The sequence below is a fragment of the Heptranchias perlo genome, chromosome 11 (genome assembly GCF_035084215.1).
Source record: "Heptranchias perlo isolate sHepPer1 chromosome 11, sHepPer1.hap1, whole genome shotgun sequence".
NCBI lineage: Eukaryota > Metazoa > Chordata > Chondrichthyes > Hexanchiformes > Hexanchidae > Heptranchias > Heptranchias perlo.
Genome location: NC_090335.1, coordinates 12,209,052 through 12,233,211, shown reverse-complemented (window position 1 = coordinate 12,233,211; position 24,160 = coordinate 12,209,052). Strand labels below are relative to the sequence as shown.

The 24,160-nt window shown below is 51.7% G+C and overlaps 1 protein-coding gene across 1 annotated transcript; it reads left to right on the top strand.

Annotated features, from left to right (window-relative positions):
• Positions 1–7,039: 7,039 nt before the first annotated feature.
• On the top strand, positions 7,040–13,697 carry LOC137327538 (uncharacterized). The gene is made up of 5 exons (XM_067993440.1): positions 7,040–7,280; positions 7,723–8,238; positions 9,214–10,275; positions 12,499–12,732; positions 12,826–13,697. The coding sequence occupies exons 1-5, from the start codon at positions 7,040–7,042 to the stop codon at positions 13,695–13,697; spliced, it is 2,925 nt and encodes a 974-aa protein (XP_067849541.1).
• Positions 13,698–24,160: the final 10,463 nt, after the last annotated feature.

The following is a 24,160-nucleotide window of genomic DNA, read 5'->3' as shown; positions in this document are numbered from 1 at the left end:
GCGGGGAGCACCGACACCAGGATCACCGCCGGGAGCACCGACACCAGGATCACCGCCGGGAGCACCGACACCAGGATCACCGCGGGGAGCACCGACACCAGGATCACCGCGGGGAGCACCGACACCAGGATCACCGCGGGGAGCACCGACACCAGGATCACCGCGGGGAGCACCGACACCAGGATCACCGCGGGGAGCACCGACACCAGGATCACCGCGGGGAGCACCGACACCAGGATCACCGCGGGGAGCACCGACACCAGGATCACCGCGGGGAGCACCGACACCAGGATCACCGCGGGGAGCACCGACACCAGGATCACCGCGGGGAGCACCGACACCAGGATCACCGCGGGGAGCACCGACACCAGGATCACCGCGGGGAGCACCGACACCAGGATCACCGCGGGGAGCACCGACACCAGGATCACCGCGGGGAGCACCGACACCAGGATCAACGCGGGGAGCACCGACACCAGGATCACCGCGGGGAGCACCGACACCAGGATCACCGCGGGGAGCACCGACACCAGGATCACCGCGGGGAGCATTGACACCAGGATCACCGCGGGGAGCACTGACACCAGGATCACCGTGGGGAGCACTGACACCAGGATCAACGTGGGGAGCACTGACACTAGGATCAACGTGGGGAGCACTGACACCAGGATCAACGTGGGGAGCACTGACACCAGGATCACCGTGGGGAGCACTGACACCAGGATCACCATGGGCTGCACTGACACCAGGATCACCAAGGGGAGCACTGACACCAGGATCACCAAGGGGTGCACTGACACCAGGATCACCATGAGGAGCATTGACACCAGGATCACCATGTGGAGCATTGACACCAGGATCACTAAGGGGAGCATCATCACCAGGATCACCAAGGGGAGTATTGACACCAGGATCACCAAGGGAAGCATTGATACCAGGATCAGACTGGTGAGCATTGACACCAGGTCACCAAGGGGAGCATTGACACCAGGATCACCAAGGGGAGCATTGACACCAGGATCACCAAGGGGTGCACTGACACCAGGATCACCATGGGGAGCATTGACATCAGGATCACCATGGGGAGCATTGACACCAGGATCAGACTGTGGAGCAATGACACCAGGATCACCATGAGGAGCATTGACACCAGGCTCATCATGGGAAGCATTGACACCAGGATCACCATGGGGAGCATTGACACCAGGATCACCATGGGGTGCACTGACACCAGGATCACCATGGGGAGCATTGACATCAGGATCACCAAGAGGTGCTCTGACACCAGGATCACCATGAGGAGCATTGACATCAGGTCACCAAGGGGAGCATTGACACCAGGATCACCAAGGGGTGCACTGACACCAGGATCACCATGGGGAGCATTGACATCAGGATCACCATGGGGAGCATTGACACCAGGATCAGACTGTGGAGCATTGACACCAGGATCACCATGAGGAGCATTGATACCAGGCTCATCATGGGAAGCATTGACACCAGGATCACCGTGGGGAGCATCGACACCAGGATCACCGTGGGGAGCATTGACACCAGGATCACCAAGGGGAGCATCATCACCAGGATCACCATGGGGTGCACTGACACCAGGATCAGCCTGGGGATCATTGACACCAGGATCACCATGGGGAGTATTGACACCAGGATCACCAAGGGATGCACTGGCACCAGGATCACCAAGGGGAGCATTGACACCAGGATCACCATGGGGAGCGTCGTCACCCGGATCAGCCTGGGGAGCGTCGTCACCAGGATCAGCCTGGGGAGCGTCGTCACCAGGATCAGCCTGAGGAGCGTCGTCACCAGGATCAGCCTGGGGAGCGTCGTCACCAGGATCAGCCTGGGGAGCGTCGTCACCAGGATCAGCCTGAGGAGCGTCGTCACCAGGATCAGCCTGGGGAGCGTCGTCACCAGGATCAGCCTGGGGAGCACTGACACTAGAATCTTTTTTTAAAATTCATTCATGGGATGTGGGCGTCGCTGGCAAGGCCATCATTTATTTTACATCCCTAATTGCCTTTGAGAAGGTGGTGGTGAGCCGCCTTCTTGAACCGCTGCAGTCTGTGTAGTGAAGTTTGTCCCACAGTGCTGTTAGGTAGGGAGTTCCAGGATTTTGACCCAGCAATGATGAAGGAACGGCGATATATTTCCAAGTCAGGATGGTGTGTGACTTGGAGGGGAACGTGCAGGTGGTGTTGTTCCCATGTACCTGCTGCTCTTGTCCTTCTAGGTGGTAGAGGTTGTGGGTTTAGGAGGTGCTGTCAAAGAAGCCTTGGCGAATTGCTGCAGCGCATCTTGTAGATGGTACACACTGCAGCCACAGTGCGCCAGTGGTGAAGGGAGTGAATGTTTAAAGTGATGGATAGGGTGCCAATCAAGCGGGCTGCTTTGTCCTGGGTGGTGTCGAGCATCATGAGTATTGATGGACTGCACTCATCCAGACTAGTGGAGAGTATTCCATCACATTCCTGACTGCAGATGGTGGAAAGGCTCTGGGGAGTCAGGAGGTGAGTCAATTGCCGCAGAATACCCAGCCTCTGTCCTGCTCTTGCAGCAGCTCTTCACCAGAATCACCTGCAACATCAGCACAATCACCTGCACCTTCATCAGAAACACCTGCACCATCACCAGTATCAGCTGCATATTCACCAGTATCACCTTTTATTTATTCGTTCATGGTATGTGGGCGTCGCTGGCGAGGCCGGCATTTATTGCCCATCCCTAATTGCCCTTGAGAAGGTGGTGGTGAGCCGCCTTCTTGAACCGCTGCAGTCCGTGTGGTGAAGGTTCTCCCACAGTGCTGTTAGGAAGGGAGTTCCAGGATTTTGACCCAGTGACGATGAAGGAACGGCGATATATTTCCAAGTCAGGATGGTGTGTGACTTGGAGGGGAACGTGCAGGTGATGTTGTTCCCATGTGCCTGCTGCTCTTGTCCTTCTAGGTGGTAGAGGTCGTGGGTTTGGGAGGTGCTGTCGAAGAAGACTTGCCGAGTTGCTGCAGTGCATCCTGTGGATGGTACACACTGCAGCCACTGTGCGCCGGTGGTGAAGGGAGTGAATGTTTAGGGTGGTGGATGAGATGCCAATCAAGCGGGCTGCTTTGTCCTGGATGGTGTCGAGCTTCTTGAGTGTTGTTGGAGCTGCATTCTTCCAGGGAAGTGGAGAGTATTCCATTACACTCCTGACTTGTGCCTTGTAGATGGTGGAAAGGCTTTGGGGAGTCAGGAGCTGAGTCAGTCGCTGCAGAATACCCAGCTTCTGACCTGCTCTTGTAGCCACAGTATTTATATGGCTAGTCCAGTTAAGTTTCTGGTCAATGGTGACCCCCAGGATGTTGATGGTGGGGGATTCGGCGATGGTAATGCCGTTGAATGTCAAGGGGAGGTGGTTAGACTCTTTTTTGTTGGAGATGGTCATTGCCTGGCACTTGTCTGGCGCGAATGTTACTTGCCACTTATCAGCCCAAGCCTGGATGTTGTCCAGGTCTTGCTGCATGCGGGCTCAGACTGCTTCATTATTTGAGGGGTTGCGAATGGAACTGAACACTGCGCAATCATCAGCGAACATCCCCATTTCTGACCTTATGATGGAGGGAAGGTCATTGATGAAGCAGCGGAGATGGTTGGGCCTAGGACACTGCCCTGAGGAACTCCTGCAGCAATGCCCTGGGGCTGAGATGATTGGCCTCCAACAGCCACTACCATCTTCCTTTGTGCTAGGTATGACTCCAGCCACTGGAGAGTTTTCCCCCTGATTCCCATTGACTTCAATTTTACTAGGGCTCCTTGGTGCCACACTCGGTCAAATGGTGCCTTGATGTCAAGGGCAGTCACTCTCACCTCACCTCTGGAATTCAGCTCTTTTGTCCATGTTTGGACCAAGGCTGTAATGAGGTCTGGAGCCGAATGGTCCTGGCGGAACCCAAACTGAGCATCGGTGAGCAGGTTATTGGTGAGTAAGTGCCGCTTGATAGCACTGTCGATGACACCTTCCATCACTTTGCTGATGATTGAGAGTAGACTGATGGGGCGGTAATTGGCCGGATTGGATTTGTCCTGCTTTTTGTGGACAGGACATACCTGGGCAATTTTTCACATTGTCGGGTAGATGCCAGTGTTGTAGCTGCACTGGAACAGTTTGGCTAGAGGCGCAGCTAGTTCTGGAGCACAAGTCTTCAGGACTACAGCCGGGATGTTATCGGGGCCCATAGCCTTTGCTATACCCAGTGCGCTCAGCCGTTTCTTGATATCACGTGGAGTGAATCGAATTGGCTGAAGACTGGCTTCTGTGATGGTGGGGATATCGGGAGGAGGCCGAGATGGACTTCTGGCTGAAGATGATTTCAAACGCTTCAGCCTTGTCTTTTGCACTCACGTGCTGGACTCCACCATCATTGAGGATGGGGATGTTTGCAGAGCCTCCTCCTCCCGTTTGTTGTTTAATTGTCCACCACCATTCACGACTGGATGTGGCAGGACTGCAGAGCTTTGATCTGATCCGTTGGTTATGGAATCGCTTAGCTCTGTCTATAGCATGTTGCTTCCGCTGTTTAACATGCATGTAGTCCTGAGTTGTAGCTTCACCAGGCTGGCACCTCATATTTAGGTACGCCTGGTGCTGCTCCTGGCATGCTCTTCTACACTCCTTATTGAACCAGGGTTGATCCCCTGGCTTGTTGGTAATGGTAGAGTGAGGAATATGCCGGGCCATGAGGTTACAGATTGTGCTGGAATACAATTCTGCTGCTGCTGATGACCCACAGCGCCTCATGGATGCCCAGTTTTGAGCTGTTAGATCTGTTCTGAATCTATCCCATTTAGCACGGTGGTAGTGCCACACAACATGTTGGATGGTGTCCTCAGTGCAGACGGGACTTCGTCTCCACGAGGACTGTGTGGTGGTCACTCCTACCAATACTGTCATGGACAGATGCATTTGCGACAGGTAGATTGGTGAGGACGAGGTCAAGTAAGTTTTTCCCTCGTGTTGGTTCGCTCACCACCTACCGCAGGCCCAGTCTGGCAGCTATGTCCTTCAGGACTCGGCCAGCTCGGTCAGTAGTGGTGCTACCGAGCCACTCTTGGTGATGGACATTGAAGTCCCCCACCCAGAGTACATTCTGTGCCCTTGCTACCCTCAGTGCTTCCTCCAAGTGGTGTTCAACGTGGAGGAGGACTGATTCATCAGCTGAGGGGGGACGGTAGGTGGTAATCAGCAGGAGGTTTCCTTGCCCATGTTTGACCTGATGCCATGAGATTTCATGGGGTCCAGAGTCAATGTTGAGGACTCCCAGGGCCACTCCCTCCTGACTGTATATCACTGTACCGCCACCTCTGGTGGGTCTGTCCTGCCGGTGGGACAGGACATACCCAGGGATGGTGATGGAAGAGTCTGGGACGTTGGCTGAAAGGTATGATTCTGTGAGTATGACTATGTCAGGCTGTTGCTTGACTAGTCTGTGGGACTGCTCTCCCAATTTTAGCACAAGTCCCCAGATGTTGGTGAGGAGGACTTTGCAGGGTCGACTGGGCTTGGTTTGCCATTGTCGTGTCCGGTGCCAAGTGGTCCGATGCCGGGTGGTCCGTCTGGTTTTATTCTTATTATGACCTTTTTTAGCAAGATTTTACAACTGAGTGGCTTGCTTGGCCATTTCAGAGGGCAATTAAGAATCAACCACATTGCTGTGGGTCTGGAGTCACATAAAGGCCAGACCGGGTAAGGACGGCAGGTTTCCTTCCCTAAAGGACATTAGTGAACCAGATGGGTTTTTATGACAATCCAATAGTTTCATGGCCACCATTACTGATACTAGTATTTTAATTCTAGATTTTATTTTAATTAATTGAATTTAATTCATTGAATTTAAATTCCTCAGCTGCCGTGACGGGATTTGAACTCATGACTCCGGATTATTAGTCCAGGCCTCTGGATTACTAGTCCAGTAACATAATCACTATGCTACTGTACCGTCATCATATCGTACCTGCACCTTCACCATCATCACCTTCACCTTCACCAGCATCATCTGCTTCTTCACCAGTATCACCTCCACCTTCACCATCATCACCTGCACTTTTACCAGTATCAGCTGCAATTTCATCAGTATCACTTCCACCTTCAACATTGTCGCCTGCACCATCACTGCTATCACCTGCACCTTCACAAGGAGCTCCTGCACCATCACCAGTATCACCTGCAATTTCACCAGCACCACTTGCACCTTCACCAGCATTACCTTCACCTTCACCAGCATCTTCTGCTTCTTCACCAGCATCACCTCCACCTTCACCAACATCACCTGCACCTTCACCAGTATCACCTGCACCAGATACACCTGGACCTTCACCAGTATCACCTTCACCCCAGTATCACCTGCACCGTCACCAGTGACAGCTCCACTAGAATCACCTGCACTTTCATCAGCAGCACCTGCACCTTCACCAGTATCAGCTGTATATTCACCAGCAACACCTGCACCTTCACCAGCAACACCTGCACCTACACCAGCAACACCTGCACCTTCACCAGTATCACCTTCACCAGCATCACCTGTAACTTCACCTGCGTCACCTGCTCCTTCACCTGCGTCACCTGCTCCTTCACCTGCGTCACCTGCACCTTCACCTGCGCCACCTGCACCTTCACCTGCGTCACCTGCACCAGCATCACCTGTAACTTCACCAGTGTTACCTGCACCTTCAACAGCACCACTTGCAAATTCACCAGCATCACCTGCACCTTCACCAGTATCACCTTCACCAGTATCACCTGCACCGTCACCAGTATCAGCTCCACTAGAATCACCTACTCCTTCACCAGTACCACCTGCACCTTCACCAGCATCACCTGCGCCTTCACCAGTAACACCTGCAACTTCACAAGTACCACCAGCACCTTCACCAGTATCACCTGCACCTTCACCAGTATCACCTGCACCTTCACCAGCATCACCTGCACCTTCACTAGTATCAGCTCCACCTTCACCAGTATCACTTGCACCATAACCAGCATCACCAGCATGTTCACCAATAACACCTGCACCATTGTCAATATCACCTGCACTATTGCCAAAAGCACCTCCATCTTCAAAAGTATCACCTGCACCATCACCAGCATCACCTCACCTTTCACCAATATCAGCTGCAACTTCACTAGCATCACTTGCAACTTCACCAGTATCACCTGCACCTTCACCAGCATCCAATGCACCATCGTCAACATCACCAGAACCATCACCAAAAATACCTGCACCTTCGCCAGTATCACCTGGAACTTCACCAGCATCACCCGCACCTTCTCCAGCATCACCCGCACCTTCACCAGCATCACCCGCACCTTCACCAGCATCACCCGCACCTTCTCCAGCATCACCCGCACCTTCGCCAGCATCACCCGCACCTTCTCCAGCATCACCCGCACCTTCTCCAGCATCACCCGCACCTTCTCCAGCATCACCCGCACCTTCACCAGCACCACCCGCACCTTCTCCAGCATCACCCGCACCTTCTCCAGCATCACCCGCACCTTCTCCAGCACCACCCGCTCCTTCTCCAGCATCACCCGCTCCTTCTCCAGCATCACCCGCACCTTCACCAGCATCACCCGCACCTTCTCCAGCACCACCCGCACCTTCTCCAGCATCACCCGCACCTTCTCCAGCATCACCCGCTCCTTCTCCAGCATCACCCGCTCCTTCTCCAGCATCACCCGCACCTTCACCAGCACCACCCGCACCTTCTCCAGCATCACCCGCACCTTCTCCAGCACCACCCGCACCTTCTCCAGCATCACCCGCACCTTCTCCAGCATCACCCGCACCTTCTCCAGCATCACCCGCACCTTCTCCAGCATCACCCGCACCTTCTCCAGCATCACCCGCACCTTCTCCAGCATCACCCGCTCCTTCTCCAGCATCACCCGCTCCTTCACCAGCATCACCCGCTCCTTCACCAGCATCACCCGCTCCTTCACCAGCATCACCCGCTCCTTCTCCAGCATCACCCGCTCCTTCACCAGCATCACCTCCACCTTCTCCAGCATCACCCGCTCCTTCTCCAGCATCACCCGCACCTTCACCAGCATCACCTCCACCTTCTCCAGCATCACCCGCTCCTTCACCAGCATCACCTCCACCTTCTCCAGCATCACCCGCACCTTCACCAGCATCACCCGCACCTTCACCAGCATCACCCGCACCTTCTCCAGCACCACCCGCACCTTCACCAGCATCACCCGCTCCTTCTCCAGCATCACCCGCTCCTTCTCCAGCATCACCCGCTCCTTCTCCAGCATCACCCGCTCCTTCTCCAGCATCACCCGCTCCTTCTCCAGCATCACCCGCTCCTTCACCAGCATCACCCGCACCTTCTCCAGCATCACCCGCACCTTCTCCAGCATCACCCGCTCCTTCTCCAGCATCACCCGCACCTTCTCCAGCATCACCCGCTCCTTCACCAGCATCACCCGCACCTTCACCAGCATCACCCGCTCCTTCTCCAGCATCACCCGCACCTTCTCCAGCATCACCCGCTCCTTCTCCAGCATCACCCGCACCTTCACCAGCATCACCCGCTCCTTCTCCAGCATCACCCGCACCTTCTCCAGCATCACCCGCACCTTCACCAGCATCACCCGCACCTTCTCCAGCATCACCCGCACCTTCTCCAGCATCACCCGCTCCTTCTCCAGCATCACCCGCTCCTTCACCAGCACCACCCCCACCTTCTCCAGCATCACCCGCTCCTTCTCCAGCATCACCCGCACCTTCACCAGCATCACCCGCACCTTCACCAGCATCACCCGCACCTTCTCCAGCATCACCCGCACCTTCTCCAGCATCACCCGCTCCTTCTCCAGCATCACCCGCACCTTCACCAGCATCACCCGCTCCTTCTCCAGCATCACCCGCTCCTTCTCCAGCATCACCCGCACCTTCACCAGCACCACCCCCACCTTCTCCAGCATCACCCCCACCTTCTCCAGCATCACCCGCACCTTCTCCAGCATCACCCGCTCCTTCTCCAGCATCACCCGCACCTTCACCAGCATCACCCGCACCTTCTCCAGCATCACCCGCACCTTCTCCAGCATCACCCGCACCTTCGCCAGCATCACCCGCACCTTCGCCAGCATCACCCGCACCTTCGCCAGCACCACCCGCTCCTTCTCCAGCATCACCCGCTCCTTCTCCAGCATCACCCGCACCTTCTCCAGCATCACCCGCTCCTTCTCCAGCATCACCCGCACCTTCACCAGCACCACCTCCACCTTCTCCAGCACCACCCGCACCTTCACCAGCATCACCCGCACCTTCTCCAGCATCACCCGCTCCTTCTCCAGCATCACCCGCACCTTCACCAGCATCACCCGCACCTTCTCCAGCATCACCCGCACCTTCTCCAGCATCACCCGCTCCTTCTCCAGCATCACCCGCACCTTCACCAGCATCACCCGCACCTTCGCCAGCATCACCCGCACCTTCTCCAGCACCACCCGCTCCTTCTCCAGCACCACCCGCTCCTTCTCCAGCATCACCCGCACCTTCTCCAGCATCACCCGCTCCTTCTCCAGCATCACCCGCTCCTTCTCCAGCATCACCCGCACCTTCACCAGCATCACCCGCACCTTCACCAGCATCACCCGCACCTTCACCAGCATCACCCGCTCCTTCTCCAGCATCACCCGCTCCTTCACCAGCACCACCCGCACCTTCTCCAGCATCACCCGCTCCTTCACCAGCACCACCCGCACCTTATCCAGCATCACCCGCACCTTCTCCAGCATCACCCGCACCTTCTCCAGCATCACCCGCTCCTTCACCAGCATCACCCGCTCCTTCTCCAGCATCACCCGCTCCTTCTCCAGCATCACCTCCACCTTCTCCAGCATCACCCGCACCTTCTCCAGCATCACCCGCACCTTCTCCAGCATCACCCGCACCTTCTCCAGCATCACCCGCACCTTCACCAGCATCACCCGCACCTTCACCAGCATCACCCGCACCTTCTCCAGCATCACCCGCACCTTCACCAGCATCACCCGCACCTTCACCAGCATCACCTCCACCTTCTCCAGCATCACCCGCTCCTTCTCCAGCATCACCCGCACCTTCTCCAGCATCACCTCCACCTTCTCCAGCATCACCTCCACCTTCTCCAGCATCACCCGCTCCTTCTCCAGCATCACCCGCTCCTTCGCCAGCATCACCTCCACCTTCGCCAGCATCACCCGCACCTTCTCCAGCAGCACCCGCACCTTCTCCAGCATCACCTCCACCTTCTCCAGCATCACCCGCACCTTCTCCAGCATCACCCGCACCTTCTCCAGCATCACCCGCTCCTTCTCCAGCATCACCCGCACCTTCGCCAGCATCACCCGCACCTTCGCCAGCATCACCTCCACCTTCGCCAGCATCACCTCCACCTTCGCCAGCATCACCCGCACCTTCTCCAGCATCACCCGCACCTTCTCCAGCATCACCCGCTCCTTCTCCAGCATCACCCGCACCTTCTCCAGCATCACCCGCTCCTTCTCCAGCATCACCCGCACCTTCACCAGCATCACTCGCACCTTCTCCAGCATCACCTCCACCTTCTCCAGCATCACCCGCACCTTCTCCAGCATCACCCGCACCTTCTCCAGCATCACCCGCTCCTTCTCCAGCATCACCCGCACCTTCTCCAGCATCACCCGCACCTTCACCAGCATCACCCGCACCTTCACCAGCATCACCCGCACCTTCACCAGCATCACCCGCACCTTCACCAGCATCACCTCCACCTTCTCCAGCATCACCCGCTCCTTCTCCAGCATCACCCGCACCTTCACCAGCATCACCCGCACCTTCACCAGCATCACCCGCACCTTCACCAGCATCACCTCCACCTTCTCCAGCATCACCCGCTCCTTCTCCAGCATCACCCGCACCTTCACCAGCATCACCCGCACCTTCACCAGCATCACCCGCACCTTCTCCAGCATCACCCGCACCTTCTCCAGCATCACCCGCACCTTCACCAGCATCACCCGCACCTTCACCAGCATCACCTCCACCTTCTCCAGCATCACCCGCTCCTTCGCCAGCATCACCCGCTCCTTCGCCAGCATCACCCGCACCTTCGCCAGCATCACCCGCACCTTCTCCAGCATCACCCGCACCTTCTCCAGCATCACCCGCACCTTCGCCAGCACCACCCGCTCCTTCGCCAGCATCACCTCCACCTTCGCCAGCATCACCCGCACCTTCGCCAGCATCACCCGCTCCTTCTCCAGCATCACCCGCACCTTCTCCAGCATCACCCGCACCTTCACCAGCATCACCTCCACCTTCTCCAGCATCACCCGCTCCTTCTCCAGCATCACCCGCACCTTCTCCAGCATCACCCGCACCTTCTCCAGCATCACCCGCACCTTCTCCAGCATCACCCGCACCTTCGCCAGCATCACCCGCTCCTTCTCCAGCATCACCCGCACCTTCTCCAGCATCACCCGCACCTTCTCCAGCATCACCCGCACCTTCGCCAGCATCACCCGCTCCTTCTCCAGCATCACCCGCTCCTTCTCCAGCATCACCCGCACCTTCTCCAGCATCACCCGCACCTTCTCCAGCATCACCCGCACCTTCGCCAGCATCACCCGCTCCTTCTCCAGCATCACCCGCTCCTTCTCCAGCATCACCCGCTCCTTCGCCAGCATCACCCGCACCTTCTCCAGCATCACCCGCACCTTCTCCAGCATCACCCGCACCTTCTCCAGCATCACCCGCACCTTCTCCAGCATCACCCGCACCTTCGCCAGCATCACCCGCTCCTTCTCCAGCATCACCCGCTCCTTCTCCAGCATCACCCGCTCCTTCTCCAGCATCACCCGCACCTTCGTCAGCATCACCCGCACCTTCGTCAGCATCACCTCCACCTTCGCCAGCATCACCTCCACCTTCGCCAGCACCACCTGCTCCTTCGCCAGCACCACCTGCTCCTTCGCCAGCAGCACCTCCACCTTCTCCAGCATCACCCGCACCTTCTCCAGCATCACCCGCACCTTCTCCAGCATCACCCGCACCTTCTCCAGCATCACCCGCACCTTCTCCAGCATCACCCGCACCTTCTCCAGCATCACCCGCACCTTCACCAGCATCACCCGCACCTTCACCAGCATCACCCGCTCCTTCTCCAGCATCACCCGCACCTTCACCAGCATCACCCGCACCTTCACCAGCATCACCTCCACCTTCTCCAGCATCACCCGCTCCTTCTCCAGCATCACCCGCACCTTCTCCAGCATCACCTCCACCTTCTCCAGCATCACCCGCACCTTCACCAGCATCACCCGCACCTTCACCAGCATCACCCGCACCTTCTCCAGCATCACCTCCACCTTCTCCAGCATCACCCGCTCCTTCTCCAGCATCACCCGCACCTTCTCCAGCATCACCTCCACCTTCTCCAGCATCACCTCCACCTTCTCCAGCATCACCCGCACCTTCTCCAGCACCACCTGCTCCTTCGCCAGCACCACCTCCACCTTCGCCAGCATCACCCGCACCTTCTCCAGCATCACCTCCACCTTCTCCAGCATCACCCGCACCTTCTCCAGCACCACCTCCACCTTCGCCAGCTTCACCTCCACCTTCGCCAGCACCACCTGCTCCTTCGCCAGCACCACCTGCTCCTTCGCCAGCACCACCTCCACCTTCGCCAGCATCACCTCCACGTTCGCCAGCATCACCTGCTCCTTCGCCAGCACCACCTCCACCTTCGCCAGCATCACCTCCACGTTCGCCAGCATCACCTGCTCCTTCGCCAGCACCACCTCCACCTTCGCCAGCACCACCTGCTCCTTCGCCAGCATCACCTCCACCTTCGCCAGCTTCACCTCCACCTTCGCCAGCACCACCTGCTCCTTCGCCAGCACCACCTCCACCTTTGCCAGCTTCACCTCCACCTTCGCCAGCACCACCTCCACCTTTGCCAGCTTCACCTCCACCTTCGCCAGCTTCACCTCCACCTTCGCCAGCACCACCTCCACCTTTGCCAGCTTCACCTCCACCTTCGCCAGCTTCACCTCCACCTTCGCCAGCACCACCTCCACCTTCGCCAGCACCACCTGCACCTTCGCCAGCACCACCTCCACCTTCGCCAGTTTCACCTCCACCTTCGCCAGCTTCACCTCCACCTTTGCCAGCTTCACCTCCACCTTTGCCAGCTTCACCTCCACCTTCGCCAGCACCACCTCCACCTTTGCCAGCTTCACCTCCACCTTCGCCAGCTTCACCTCCACCTTCGCCAGCACCACCTCCACCTTCGCCAGCACCACCTGCACCTTCGCCAGCACCACCTCCACCTTCGCCAGTTTCACCTCCACCTTCGCCAGCTTCACCTCCACCTTCGCCAGCACCACCTCCACCTTCGCCAGCACCACCTCCACCTTCGCCAGCACCACCTCCACCTTCGCCAGCACCACCTCCACCTTCGCCAGCACCACCTCCACCTTCGCCAGTTTCACCTGTACCTTCATCAGTTTCACCTGTACCTTCATCAGTTTCACCTTCACCTGCTCCTTCACCAGCATCACCTGCACCAGCGCCAGCATCATCTGCACCATCACCAGCATCACCTCATCTTGCACCAATATCAGCTGCAATTTCACCAGTGTCACCTGCACCACCCTGGTGCTAGGGTCAAGGACGTCACGGAGCGGCTACAGGGCATTCTGGAGGGGGAGGGTGAACAGCCAGTAGTCGTGGTCCATATTGGTACCAACGACATAGGTAAAAAAAGGGATGAGGTCCTGCAAGGTGAATTTAAGGAGTTAGGAGATAAATTAAAAAGCAGGACTTCAAAGGTAGTGATCTCAGGATTACTACCAGTGCCACGTGCTAGTGAGTATAGGAACAGGAGAATAGACTGGATGAATGCGTGGCTGCAGGGATGGTGTAGGAGGGAGGGATTTAGATTCCTGGGACATTGGGACCGGTTCTGGGGAAGGTGGGACCTGTACAAGCGGGACGGGTTACACCCGAGTAGAACCGGGACAAATGTCCTTGCATGGGTGTTTGCTAGTGCTGTTGGGGAAGGTTTAAACTAGAGTGGCAGGGGGATGGGAACCTGAGCGGGGAGTCAGAAGGGAATAAAGTTGAGAGCAGCAAGAGAGGGGAAGACCCAGGGGAAATCTACAATACAAATAGTACAAACAGTTGTTCAAGAACAAATGAAAGGGAAAAGCATAGAGCAGCGGAAAGAAAGTGTACTTTAGGCACTTTAGGCACGACAGATAAAATGAAAACTAGAAGGCGTAAGGCGATTAACCCAGCATCAAAGCTGTGGCAGGGGGTTGGGAACCTGAGCAGGGAGACAGAGGAAAGCGTATCAGGAAGGGACAGAAGGTATGGAGTAAAAGGTAAAGTGTTAAAAAAGGAAAAAGCAGGAACTAAGTGTCACAAAACATATTTGAAAGTTCTTTATCTGAATGCACGTAGCATTCGTAACAAATGGACGAGTTAACGGCACAAATAACGACGTATGGGTATGATCTTGTGGCCATTACAGAAACATGGCTGCAGGGTGACAACGACTGGGAATTAAATATGCCAGGGTATTTAACAATCAGGAAGGACAGGCAGGAAGGAAGGGGAGGTGGGGTGGCTATGTTAATAAGGGAAGGAATCACTGTAATACAGAGAAAAGATATTGGGACAAAGGATCAGGATAATGAAACAGTTTGGGTAGAGATAAGGAATAATAAGGGGCAAAAAACACTCGTGGGCGTAGTATATAGGTCTCCTAATAGTTGCAACTCTGCTGGAAGAAGTATTAATCAGGAAATAGTCGGGGCATGTAATAAGGGAACAGCTATAATTATGGGGGATTTTAACTATCATATTAACTGGACAAATCAAATTGGGCAGGGTAGCCTTGAGGAAGAGTTTATTGAGTGTATTAGGGATGGATTTCTTGAGCAGTATGTAACTGAACCTACAAGGGGGCAAGCAACCTTGGACCTGGTCCTGTGTAATGAGCCAGGATTAATTAATAATGTCCTAGTTAAGGATCCCCTTGGAATGAGTGACCATAACATGGTTACATTCCATATCCAATTAGAGGGTGAGAAGGTTGGTTCTCAAACAAGCGTACTGAGCTTGAATAAAGGAGACTATGATGGTATGAGAGCGGAATTGATTAAAGTGGACTGTGAAAATAGATTAAAGGGTAAGACGGTACATGAACAGTGGTGTTCATTTAAGGATGTGGAGATGCCGGTGATGGACTGGGGTTGACAATTGAGCATTTTTGAGGATTTCATTTTCACATCGTTCACCTGACGAAGGAGGAAGCCTCCGAAAGCTTGTGAATTTAAAATAAAATTGCTGGACTATAACTTGGTGTTGTAAAATTGTTTACAATTCATTTAAGGAGTTATTTTACAACTTTCAAAAAATATATATTCCACTGAGGAAAAAAGGGTGTAAAAGAAATGACAGCCATCCGTGGCTAAGTAAAGAAATTAAGGATAGTATCCAACTAAAAACAAGGACATATAAGGTAGCCAAACTTAGTGGGAGGATAGAAGATTGGGAAGTCTTCAAAAGACAGCAAAAAGTAACGAAAGGATTGATTAAGAAAGGGAAGATAGATTATGAAAATAAATTAGCAAAAAATATAAAAACAGATAGCAAGAGTTTCTACAGTTATATAAAAAGAAAAAGGGTGGCTAAGGCAAATGTAGGTCCTTTAGAGGATGAGACCGGGAAATTAATGGTGGGAAACATGGAGATGGCAAAAATGCTGAACAAATATTTTGTTTCAGTCTTTACGGTAGAGGACACTAAGAATATCCCAACACTGGACAAACAGGGGACTCTAGGGGGGGAGGAGCTAAATACGATTGAAATCACTAAGGAATTGGTACTCAGTAAATTAATGGGACTCAAGGCGGATAAATCCCCTGGACCTGATGGCTTACATCCTAGGGTCTTGAGGGAAGTGGCAGTAGGGGTTGTGAATGCTTTGGTAATAATTTTCCAAAATTCTCTGGACTCGGCAAAGGTCCCGGCAGATTGGAAAACTGCCAATGTAACACCCTTATTTGAAAAGGGTAGTAGGCAGAAGGCTGGAAATTATAGACCAGTTAGCCTAACATCTGTGGTGGGTAAAATTTTGGAGTCTATTATTAAGGAGACAGTAGCGGAACATTTGGATAAACATAATTTAATAGGACAAAGTCAGCATGGCTTTACGAAGGGGAAGTCATGTCTGACAAATTTGCTTGAGTTCTTTGAGGATATAACGTACAGGGTGGATAAAGGGGAACCAGTGGACGTAGTGTATTTGGACTTCCAGAAGGCATTCGACAAGGTGCCACATAAAAGATTATTGCTCAAGATAAAGAATCACTGGATTGGGGGTAATATTCTGGCATGGGTGGAGGATTGGTTATCTAACAGGAAGCAGAGAGTTGGGATAAATGGTACATTCTCGGACTGGCAACCTGTGGCCAGTGGTGTTCCGCAGGGGTCGGTGCTGGGTCCCCAACTCTTTACAATCTATATAAACGATTTGGAGGAGGGGACCGAGTGTAACATATCAAAGTTTGCAGATGATACAAAGATGGGAGGGAAAGTAGAGAGTGAGGGGGGACATAAAAGACCTACGGGGGATATAGACAGGCTGGGTGAGTGGGCGGAGATTTGGCAGATGCAATACAATATTGGAAAATGTGAGGTTATGCACTTTGGCAGGAAAAATCGGAGAGCAAGTTATTATCTTAATGGCGAGAAACTGGAAAGTACTGCAGTACAAAGGGATCTGGGGGTCCTAGTACAAGAAAATCAAAAAGTTAGTTTGCAGGTGCAGCAGGTGATCAAGAAGGCCAACGGAATGTTGGCTTTTATTGCTAGGGGGATAGAATATAAAAACAGGGAGGTATTGCTGCAGTTATATAAGGTATTGGTGAGACCGCACCTGGAATACTGCATACAGTTTTGGTCTCCATACTTAAGAAAAGACATACTTGCTCTCGAGACAGTACAAAGAAGGTTCACTCGGTTAATCCCGGGGATGAGGGGGCGGACATATGAGGAGAGGTTGAGTAGATTGGGACTCTACTCATTGGAGTTCAGAAGAATGAAAGGCGATCTTATTGAAACATATAAGATTGTGAAGGGGCTTGATCGGGTGGATGCGGTAAGGATGTTCCCAAGGATGGGTGAAACTAGAACTAGGGGGCATAATCTTAGAATAAGGGGCTGCTCTTTCAAAACTGAGATGAGGAGAAACTTCTTCACTCAGAGGGTAGTAGGTCTGTGGAATTTGCTGCCCCAGGAAGCTGTGGAAGCTACATCATTAAATAAAATTAAAACAGAAATAGACAGTTTCCTAGAAGTAAAGGGAATTAGGGGTTACGGGGAGTGGGCAGGAAATTGGACATGAATTTAAATTTGAGGTTAGGATCAGATCAGCCATGATCTTATTGAATGGCGGAGCAGGCTCGAGGGGCCGATTGGCCTACTCCTGCTCCTATTTCTTATGTTCTTCACCAGTGTCACCTGAACTATCATCAATATCATCTGCACATTCAACAGCATCACCTGCATCATCGTCAACATCACATGAACCATCACCAAAAGCACCTGCACCTTCACCAGCATCGCCTGAACCTTCACCAGCATCGCCTGCACCTTCACCAGCATCACCTGCACCTTCACCAGCATCACCTGCACCAACACCACCTCCCCCTTCTCCAGCATCACCTCCCCCTTCTCCAGCATCACCTCCCCCTTCTCCAGCATCACCTCCCCCTTCTCCAGCATCACCTCCCCCTTCTCCAGCATCACCTCCCCCTTCTCCAGCATCACCTGCACCTTCACCAGCATCATCTCCACCTTCACAATTATCACCTGCACCTGCACCAGAATCACTTGCACCAGCATCATCTTCACCATCACCAGTACCTACACCTTTACCAGTATCACCTGCACCTTCACTAGTAACAGCTGCAGATTCACCAGCATCACCTGACCTTCACCAGCATCACCTGTACCATCACCAGTACCTACACCTTCACCAGCACCACCTGCACCTTCACCAGCATGACTTCACCTTTCACCAATATCAGCTGCAACTTCACCAGCATCACCTGCAACTTCTGCAGCTTTACCTGCAAATTCAGCCGTATCACCTGCAACTTCACCAGTGTTACCTGTACCTTCACCAGTGTCACCTGAACTATCATCAATATCATCTGCACATTCAACAGCATCAACTGCACCATCGTCAACATCACATGAACTATCACCAAAAGCACCTGCACCTTCACCAGCATCGCCTGCCCTTTCAGCAGTATCACCTGCACCTTCACCAGCATCACCTGCACCTGCATCTTTACCCCCAGGGAATACTGACACCCAAAATATTACATAAAATGTGTTACAAAATCCATATTTTAAAACGTCAACACTCTGTAACCAACCACTAGTCAGATTTTGGGGGCTACTCTCACCTTCATTACTGTAGAAAATGATGTATTAAAAAAAATCATTATATATTTAATCAAAATCAGAAAATACTGTAAGTACACAGGTCCAAGAGCTTCAGTGCCTTTAATTCCTTTCTGAGAATGATATCCATACATCACCTTCATCTCTTTGCAGTTTTCCAACAAAAAAATCACAGTTTTGGATATTCAACCCTGTTACAATTCTGTATTTTTTGACCATTTTTCACAGAAATGATCTCGATATGAGTTATTTTAAAATATACTTTTAAGTTAAGGTTTCTTTGAAGAGGGTAGTTTCTCATGATAGCCCCATTACAGTTGCGGAACAAATTCAGATAAAAGGCAGTTAATACGCTAATCGGATGTTGTTTTTCCCAAAGACTAAACAATGAGTGATTCTTTAGCTTGTCTGGGTAATTGGAAAACACCTCTCACCTATTATACTAGAAAACAATTCACTCAGATCTCTGTCTGGGAGAGAGAAAGTTGAAGAGAGTTGGGATTACAGACAAATTACAACACAGAAACAAGCCATTTGGCCCAACCAGTCCGTGCCTGCGTTCAACCTCCACATGAGCAAATAATTCTCATCTGATTTACCTACCCTGTTCTCATATCCCTTCATTCCCTCTTTCTTCATCCACCTATCCAATCTAATCTTGAATGTTGACATAGTTTCTACTGTAACCACTATCCCAGGCAGTGAATTACAAAGCCATACAACTCCCTGTCTACAGAAGTTTCTCCTGCCCCCTGTTCTAAATCGCTTACATTTAATCATGTATCTATGGTCCCTCGTTCTAGACAACTTAACTACTGGAAACAGTTTGCTTCTATTTGCCCTGTCCTATCTATTCATAATTTTAAACACTTCTATCATATCGTCTTGTAATCTGTGTTATTCTAATGAAAAAAGCCCTGATTTTTTAAAGTCTTTCTTCATATTTGTATTTCCTCATGCCAAGCAGCATCCTAGTGAATTGGTGTTGTCTAAAGCCTCAATATCTTTCCTGTAGTTTGGAGCCCAATACTATACACAGTACGCTAACTGAGGTCTTACGGTTTTATGTTGATTTATCATTACCTCTTAGCTTTGATATTCTATACCTTGTGATAAAACCTACAATTCCATTAGCTTTTTAATGTCCTGTGAACCTGTATCCCCAAATCTCCCTGCTCTTTTACAGCACCGAGCCAACTTCCATGCAGAGTATCATCACTGCTGTTCTATTTTTTTACCAAAGTGCATTGTCTCACACTTACTGAAGTTGAATTCCATCTGCCACTTTTTAGACCGTTCCCCCATATTATCAATATCTTTTGCAGTTTCCTTTGATCTTCTAAAGAGTTAACTATACCTCCTATTTTGGTATCATCTGCAAATTTCAGCTCCACTCACTCTAAGCCTCTGTCCTCTCTGTGAGGTGATCAGTCCCTTCCTTGTGCTGTGCAGGAGATCAGGGCACACTGTAACCAGACAACGTGCAACCCTGTCCCCTGTTGCTGCTCACTGCATTCCTGTTCACACATGTCTCATTGTGGGTTCAGAGCTCACACTGTGTGTTCCATCAGCTTCAAGCTCCTTTCCCTGCTGCATCTCTCGCTACAGTCTTCATGCCCGAACAAAAAGAGTGAGCGCAAATGCCCATCATGCACTAAATTCAAAACATCTGCCTACTGTACAGATGTGTGGCACTATGTGCACACATACCAATCTAGAAAATTAACAATAGCTGGAGAACAGCTTCAAAAAATCTGGCAACTCAAAAAAAAAATGTACAACTCAAAAGCAGCCCTAAGTATAGGCCTCTGATCAGGGTCAGTGCTTCATAGTATGTTTATTCATCACACTGATCACACCCATTACTCTGTATATTTCACCTTACTGTGGAATAAAGCAGGCTAACTATTCGAACCAAGCTTCGCCTCACCTCGTTTAACTCGGTTCGCCTTTAGGTAGATTGGAGGAATACGTACAAAATACATGGATATCCAGCTCAGGTTATAAGGGTAAACAATTTTACAACACCAAGTTATAGTCCAGCAATTTTATTTTAAATTCACAAGCTTTCGGAGGCTTCCTCCTTCGTCAGGTGAACGATGTGAAAATGAAATCCTCGAAATGAAATCGCATTTATAATTCACAGAACAATGCTTGGTGAGTACAGACAGTTTTTTCAACTGCCCGTTGCCAAGGCAATCAGTGTGCAGACAGACAGGTGTTACCTGCCAGGTCTCACAGAATATACAAATCACCAAAAAAAAACAACAAACAAAAAAAACAGAGATAGAGAGGTAGAAACATAGAAAAGACAGCAACTGACCCGTTATATTAAAAACAGATAACATTTGTTCGCTGGTGGGGTAACGTGTAGCGTGACATGAACCCAAGATCCCGGTTGAGGCCGTCCTCATGGGTGCGGAACTTGGCTATCAATTTCTGCTCGACGATTTTGCGTTGTCGTGTGTCTCGAAGGCCGCCTTGGAGTACGCTTACCCGAAGGTCGGTGGATGAATGTCCATGACTGCTGAAGTGTTCCCCGACTGGGAGGGAACCCTCCTGTTTGGCGATTGTTGCGCGGTGTCCGTTCATCCGTTGTCGCAGCGTCTGCATGGTCTCGCCAATGTACCATGCTCTGGGGCATCCTTTCCTGCAACGTATGAGGTAGACAACGTTGGCCGAGTCACAGGAGTATGAACCATGCACCTGGTGGGTGGTGTCCTCTCGTGTGATGGTGGTATCTGTGTCGATGATCTGGCATGTCTTGCAGAGGTTACCGTGGCAGGGTTGTGTGGTGTCGTGGACGCTGTTCTCTTGAAAGCTAGGTAATTTGCTGCGAACGATGGTCTGTTTGAGGTTGGGTGGCTGTTTAAAGGCGAGTAGTGGAGGTGTGGGGATGGCCATAGCGAGGTGTTTGTCCTCATTGATGACATGTTGAAGGCTGCGGAGAACATGGCGTAGTTTCTCCGCTCCGGGGAAGTACTGGACGACAAAGGGTACTCTGTTGGTTGCGTCCCGTGTTAGTCTCCTGAGGAGGTCTATGTGATTTTTTGCTGTGGCCCGTCGGAACTGTCGATCGATGAGTCGAGCGTCATATCCCGTTCTTACTAGGGCGTCTTTCAGCGTCTGTAGGTGTCCATCGCGTTCCTCCTCGTCTGAGCAGACCCTGTGTATTCGCAGGGCCTGTCCATAGGGGATGGCCTCTTTGACGTGGTTAGGGTGGAAGCTGGAAAAGTGGAGCATCGTGAGGTTGTCCGTGGGCTTGCGGTAGAGTGAGGTGGTGAGGTGCCCGTCTTTGATGGAGATTCGTGTGTCCAAGAAAGAAACTGATTCTGAGGAGTAGTCCATGGTGAGCTTGATGGTGGGATGGAACTTGTTGATGTTATCGTGCAGTCTCTTTAGTGATTCCTTGCCGTGGGTCCATAGAAAGAAAATGTCGTCGATGTATCTGGTGTATAGTGTTGGTTGGAGGTCTTGTGCAGTGAAGAAGTCCTGCTCGAACTTGTGCATGAAAATGTTGGCGTATTGGGGTGCGAATTTGGTCCCCATGGCTGTTCCGTGTGTTTGGGTAAAGAACTGGTTATCGAAGGTGAAGACATTGTGATCCAGGATGAAGCGAATGAGTTGTAGGATGGCTTCCGGAGATTGGCTGTTGTTGGTGTTGAGTATTGATGCTGTCGCAGCGATGCCGTCATCGTGGGGGATACTGGTGTATAGTGCCGAGATGTCCATCGTGGTGAGAAGTGTTCCTGGTTCAACTGGTCCGTGGGTACTGAGTTTTTGTAGGAAGTCTGTAGTGTCGCGACAGAAGCTGGGGGTTCCCTGTACGATGGGTTTCAGGATGCCCTCGATGTATCCAGAGAGGTTCTCACACAGGGTTCCGTTGCCTGATACGATGGGACGTCCGGGTGTGTTGGCTTTGTGTATCTTTGGGAGGCAGTAGAAGTCTCCCACGCGGGGATTACGTGGGATGAGAGTGCGTAGGATGCTTTGAAGGTCTGGATCGAAGGTCTTGATCAGTTTGTTGAGCTGGTGGGTGTGTTCTTTGTTCTGGTTTTTTTGTTTGTTGTTTTTTTTTTGGTGATTTGTATATTCTGTGAGACCTGGCAGGTAACACCTGTCTGTCTGCACACTGATTGCCTTGGCAACGGGCAGTTGAAAAAACTGTCTGTACTCACCAAGCATTGTTCTGTGAATTATAAATGCGATTTCATTTCGAGGATTTCATTTTCACATCGTTCACCTGACGAAGGAGGAAGCCTCCGAAAGCTTGTGAATTTAAAATAAAATTGCTGGACTATAACTTGGTGTTGTAAAATTGTTTACAATTGTCAACCCCAGTCCATCACCAGCATCTCCACATCAGGTTATAATGGGGTATTATTGTTAGACTCCATGCAAGTAAATATAGGGCAGTGTGAGTCAAGTCCCATAAAAGTGAGACACTCAGACCTGAATTTTTAATGAATGTATTATCTCTCCTCCCCAAAAAACAAACAGCATCTATGTAAACAAAAGGTAAGACCACATTTTGGGTGTGGACCCTTTCCGTATTATTATCATGTCAATGTCCTAGAAAGAAAGAACTTGAATTTATATAGCGCCTTAGACGACCTCGAGACGTCCCAAAGTGTTTTTTAAAGTGTAGTCACTGTTGTAATGTAGGAAACGCGGCAGCCAGTTGACGCACAGTAAGGTCCCATGTACAGCAATGTTATAACGACCAGATCATCTGTTTCAGGGAGAATTCCCCTGCTATTCTTCTAATAGGATCTTTTACGTCCACCTGAGAGGGCAGACGGAACCTCGGTTTAATGTCTCATCTGAAAGACGGAACCTGCGACTGTGCAACCCTCCCTCAGTACTGCACTGAAGTATCAGCCTAGATTATGTGCTCAAGTCTGTGAGGTGGGGCTTGAACCCATGATGTTCTGACTCAGAGGTGAGGGAACTACTGACTGAGTCAGAGCTGATACTCTGTATATCCAGTATCCTGACACCCTGTATCTAACCAGTCTGAGAGACAAACAAAAAAAGGAAAGAAAACTGCAAATGCTGGAAGTATCCAGCAAGTCCATCAACACCTGTGAAAAGAGACAGGGTCATGCTTTGGGCATAGACCATTCATCAAATTGGGATCTGGAAGATAAGTGAGGCCGTTATTGGAAACAAACAAAACAACAAGGGGGGGAGGAAGAGAGTTAGGTGATTGAAGGTGGGTTTTAGAAAAGCTGTAAAGAGAAGAAAACTGGTGAATGATTCATGGAGATCATCCCAGAAAGGCAACGAAAAGGAATTAACTGAACCAAAGGCTATGAAATACCCAAATGAAGCAGTGAAAAACATGAGAAGGAAACTGGGGGAAGAAAAGAGAACTATAAATGCAGGAAATTTAAAATTAAAGCAGAAAATATTGGAAAAACACAGCAAGTTCGTCCCCATTAAAACAAAGAAAGGTCAACACCCCTGGCGCAGATCACCTACCAGAACCCTGTACAATAAAAGGGCCCAAAGCCACAATGGCATCCCACCTTCACCCCACCCCCCACCCAGATACTGACATATACCTTCATCCCACCCCACTCCACCATGTACCTCCTGCCTTTAAGAAAACAGGAGAGAGGGCTAAGTCCTAAAGTTGCTAAA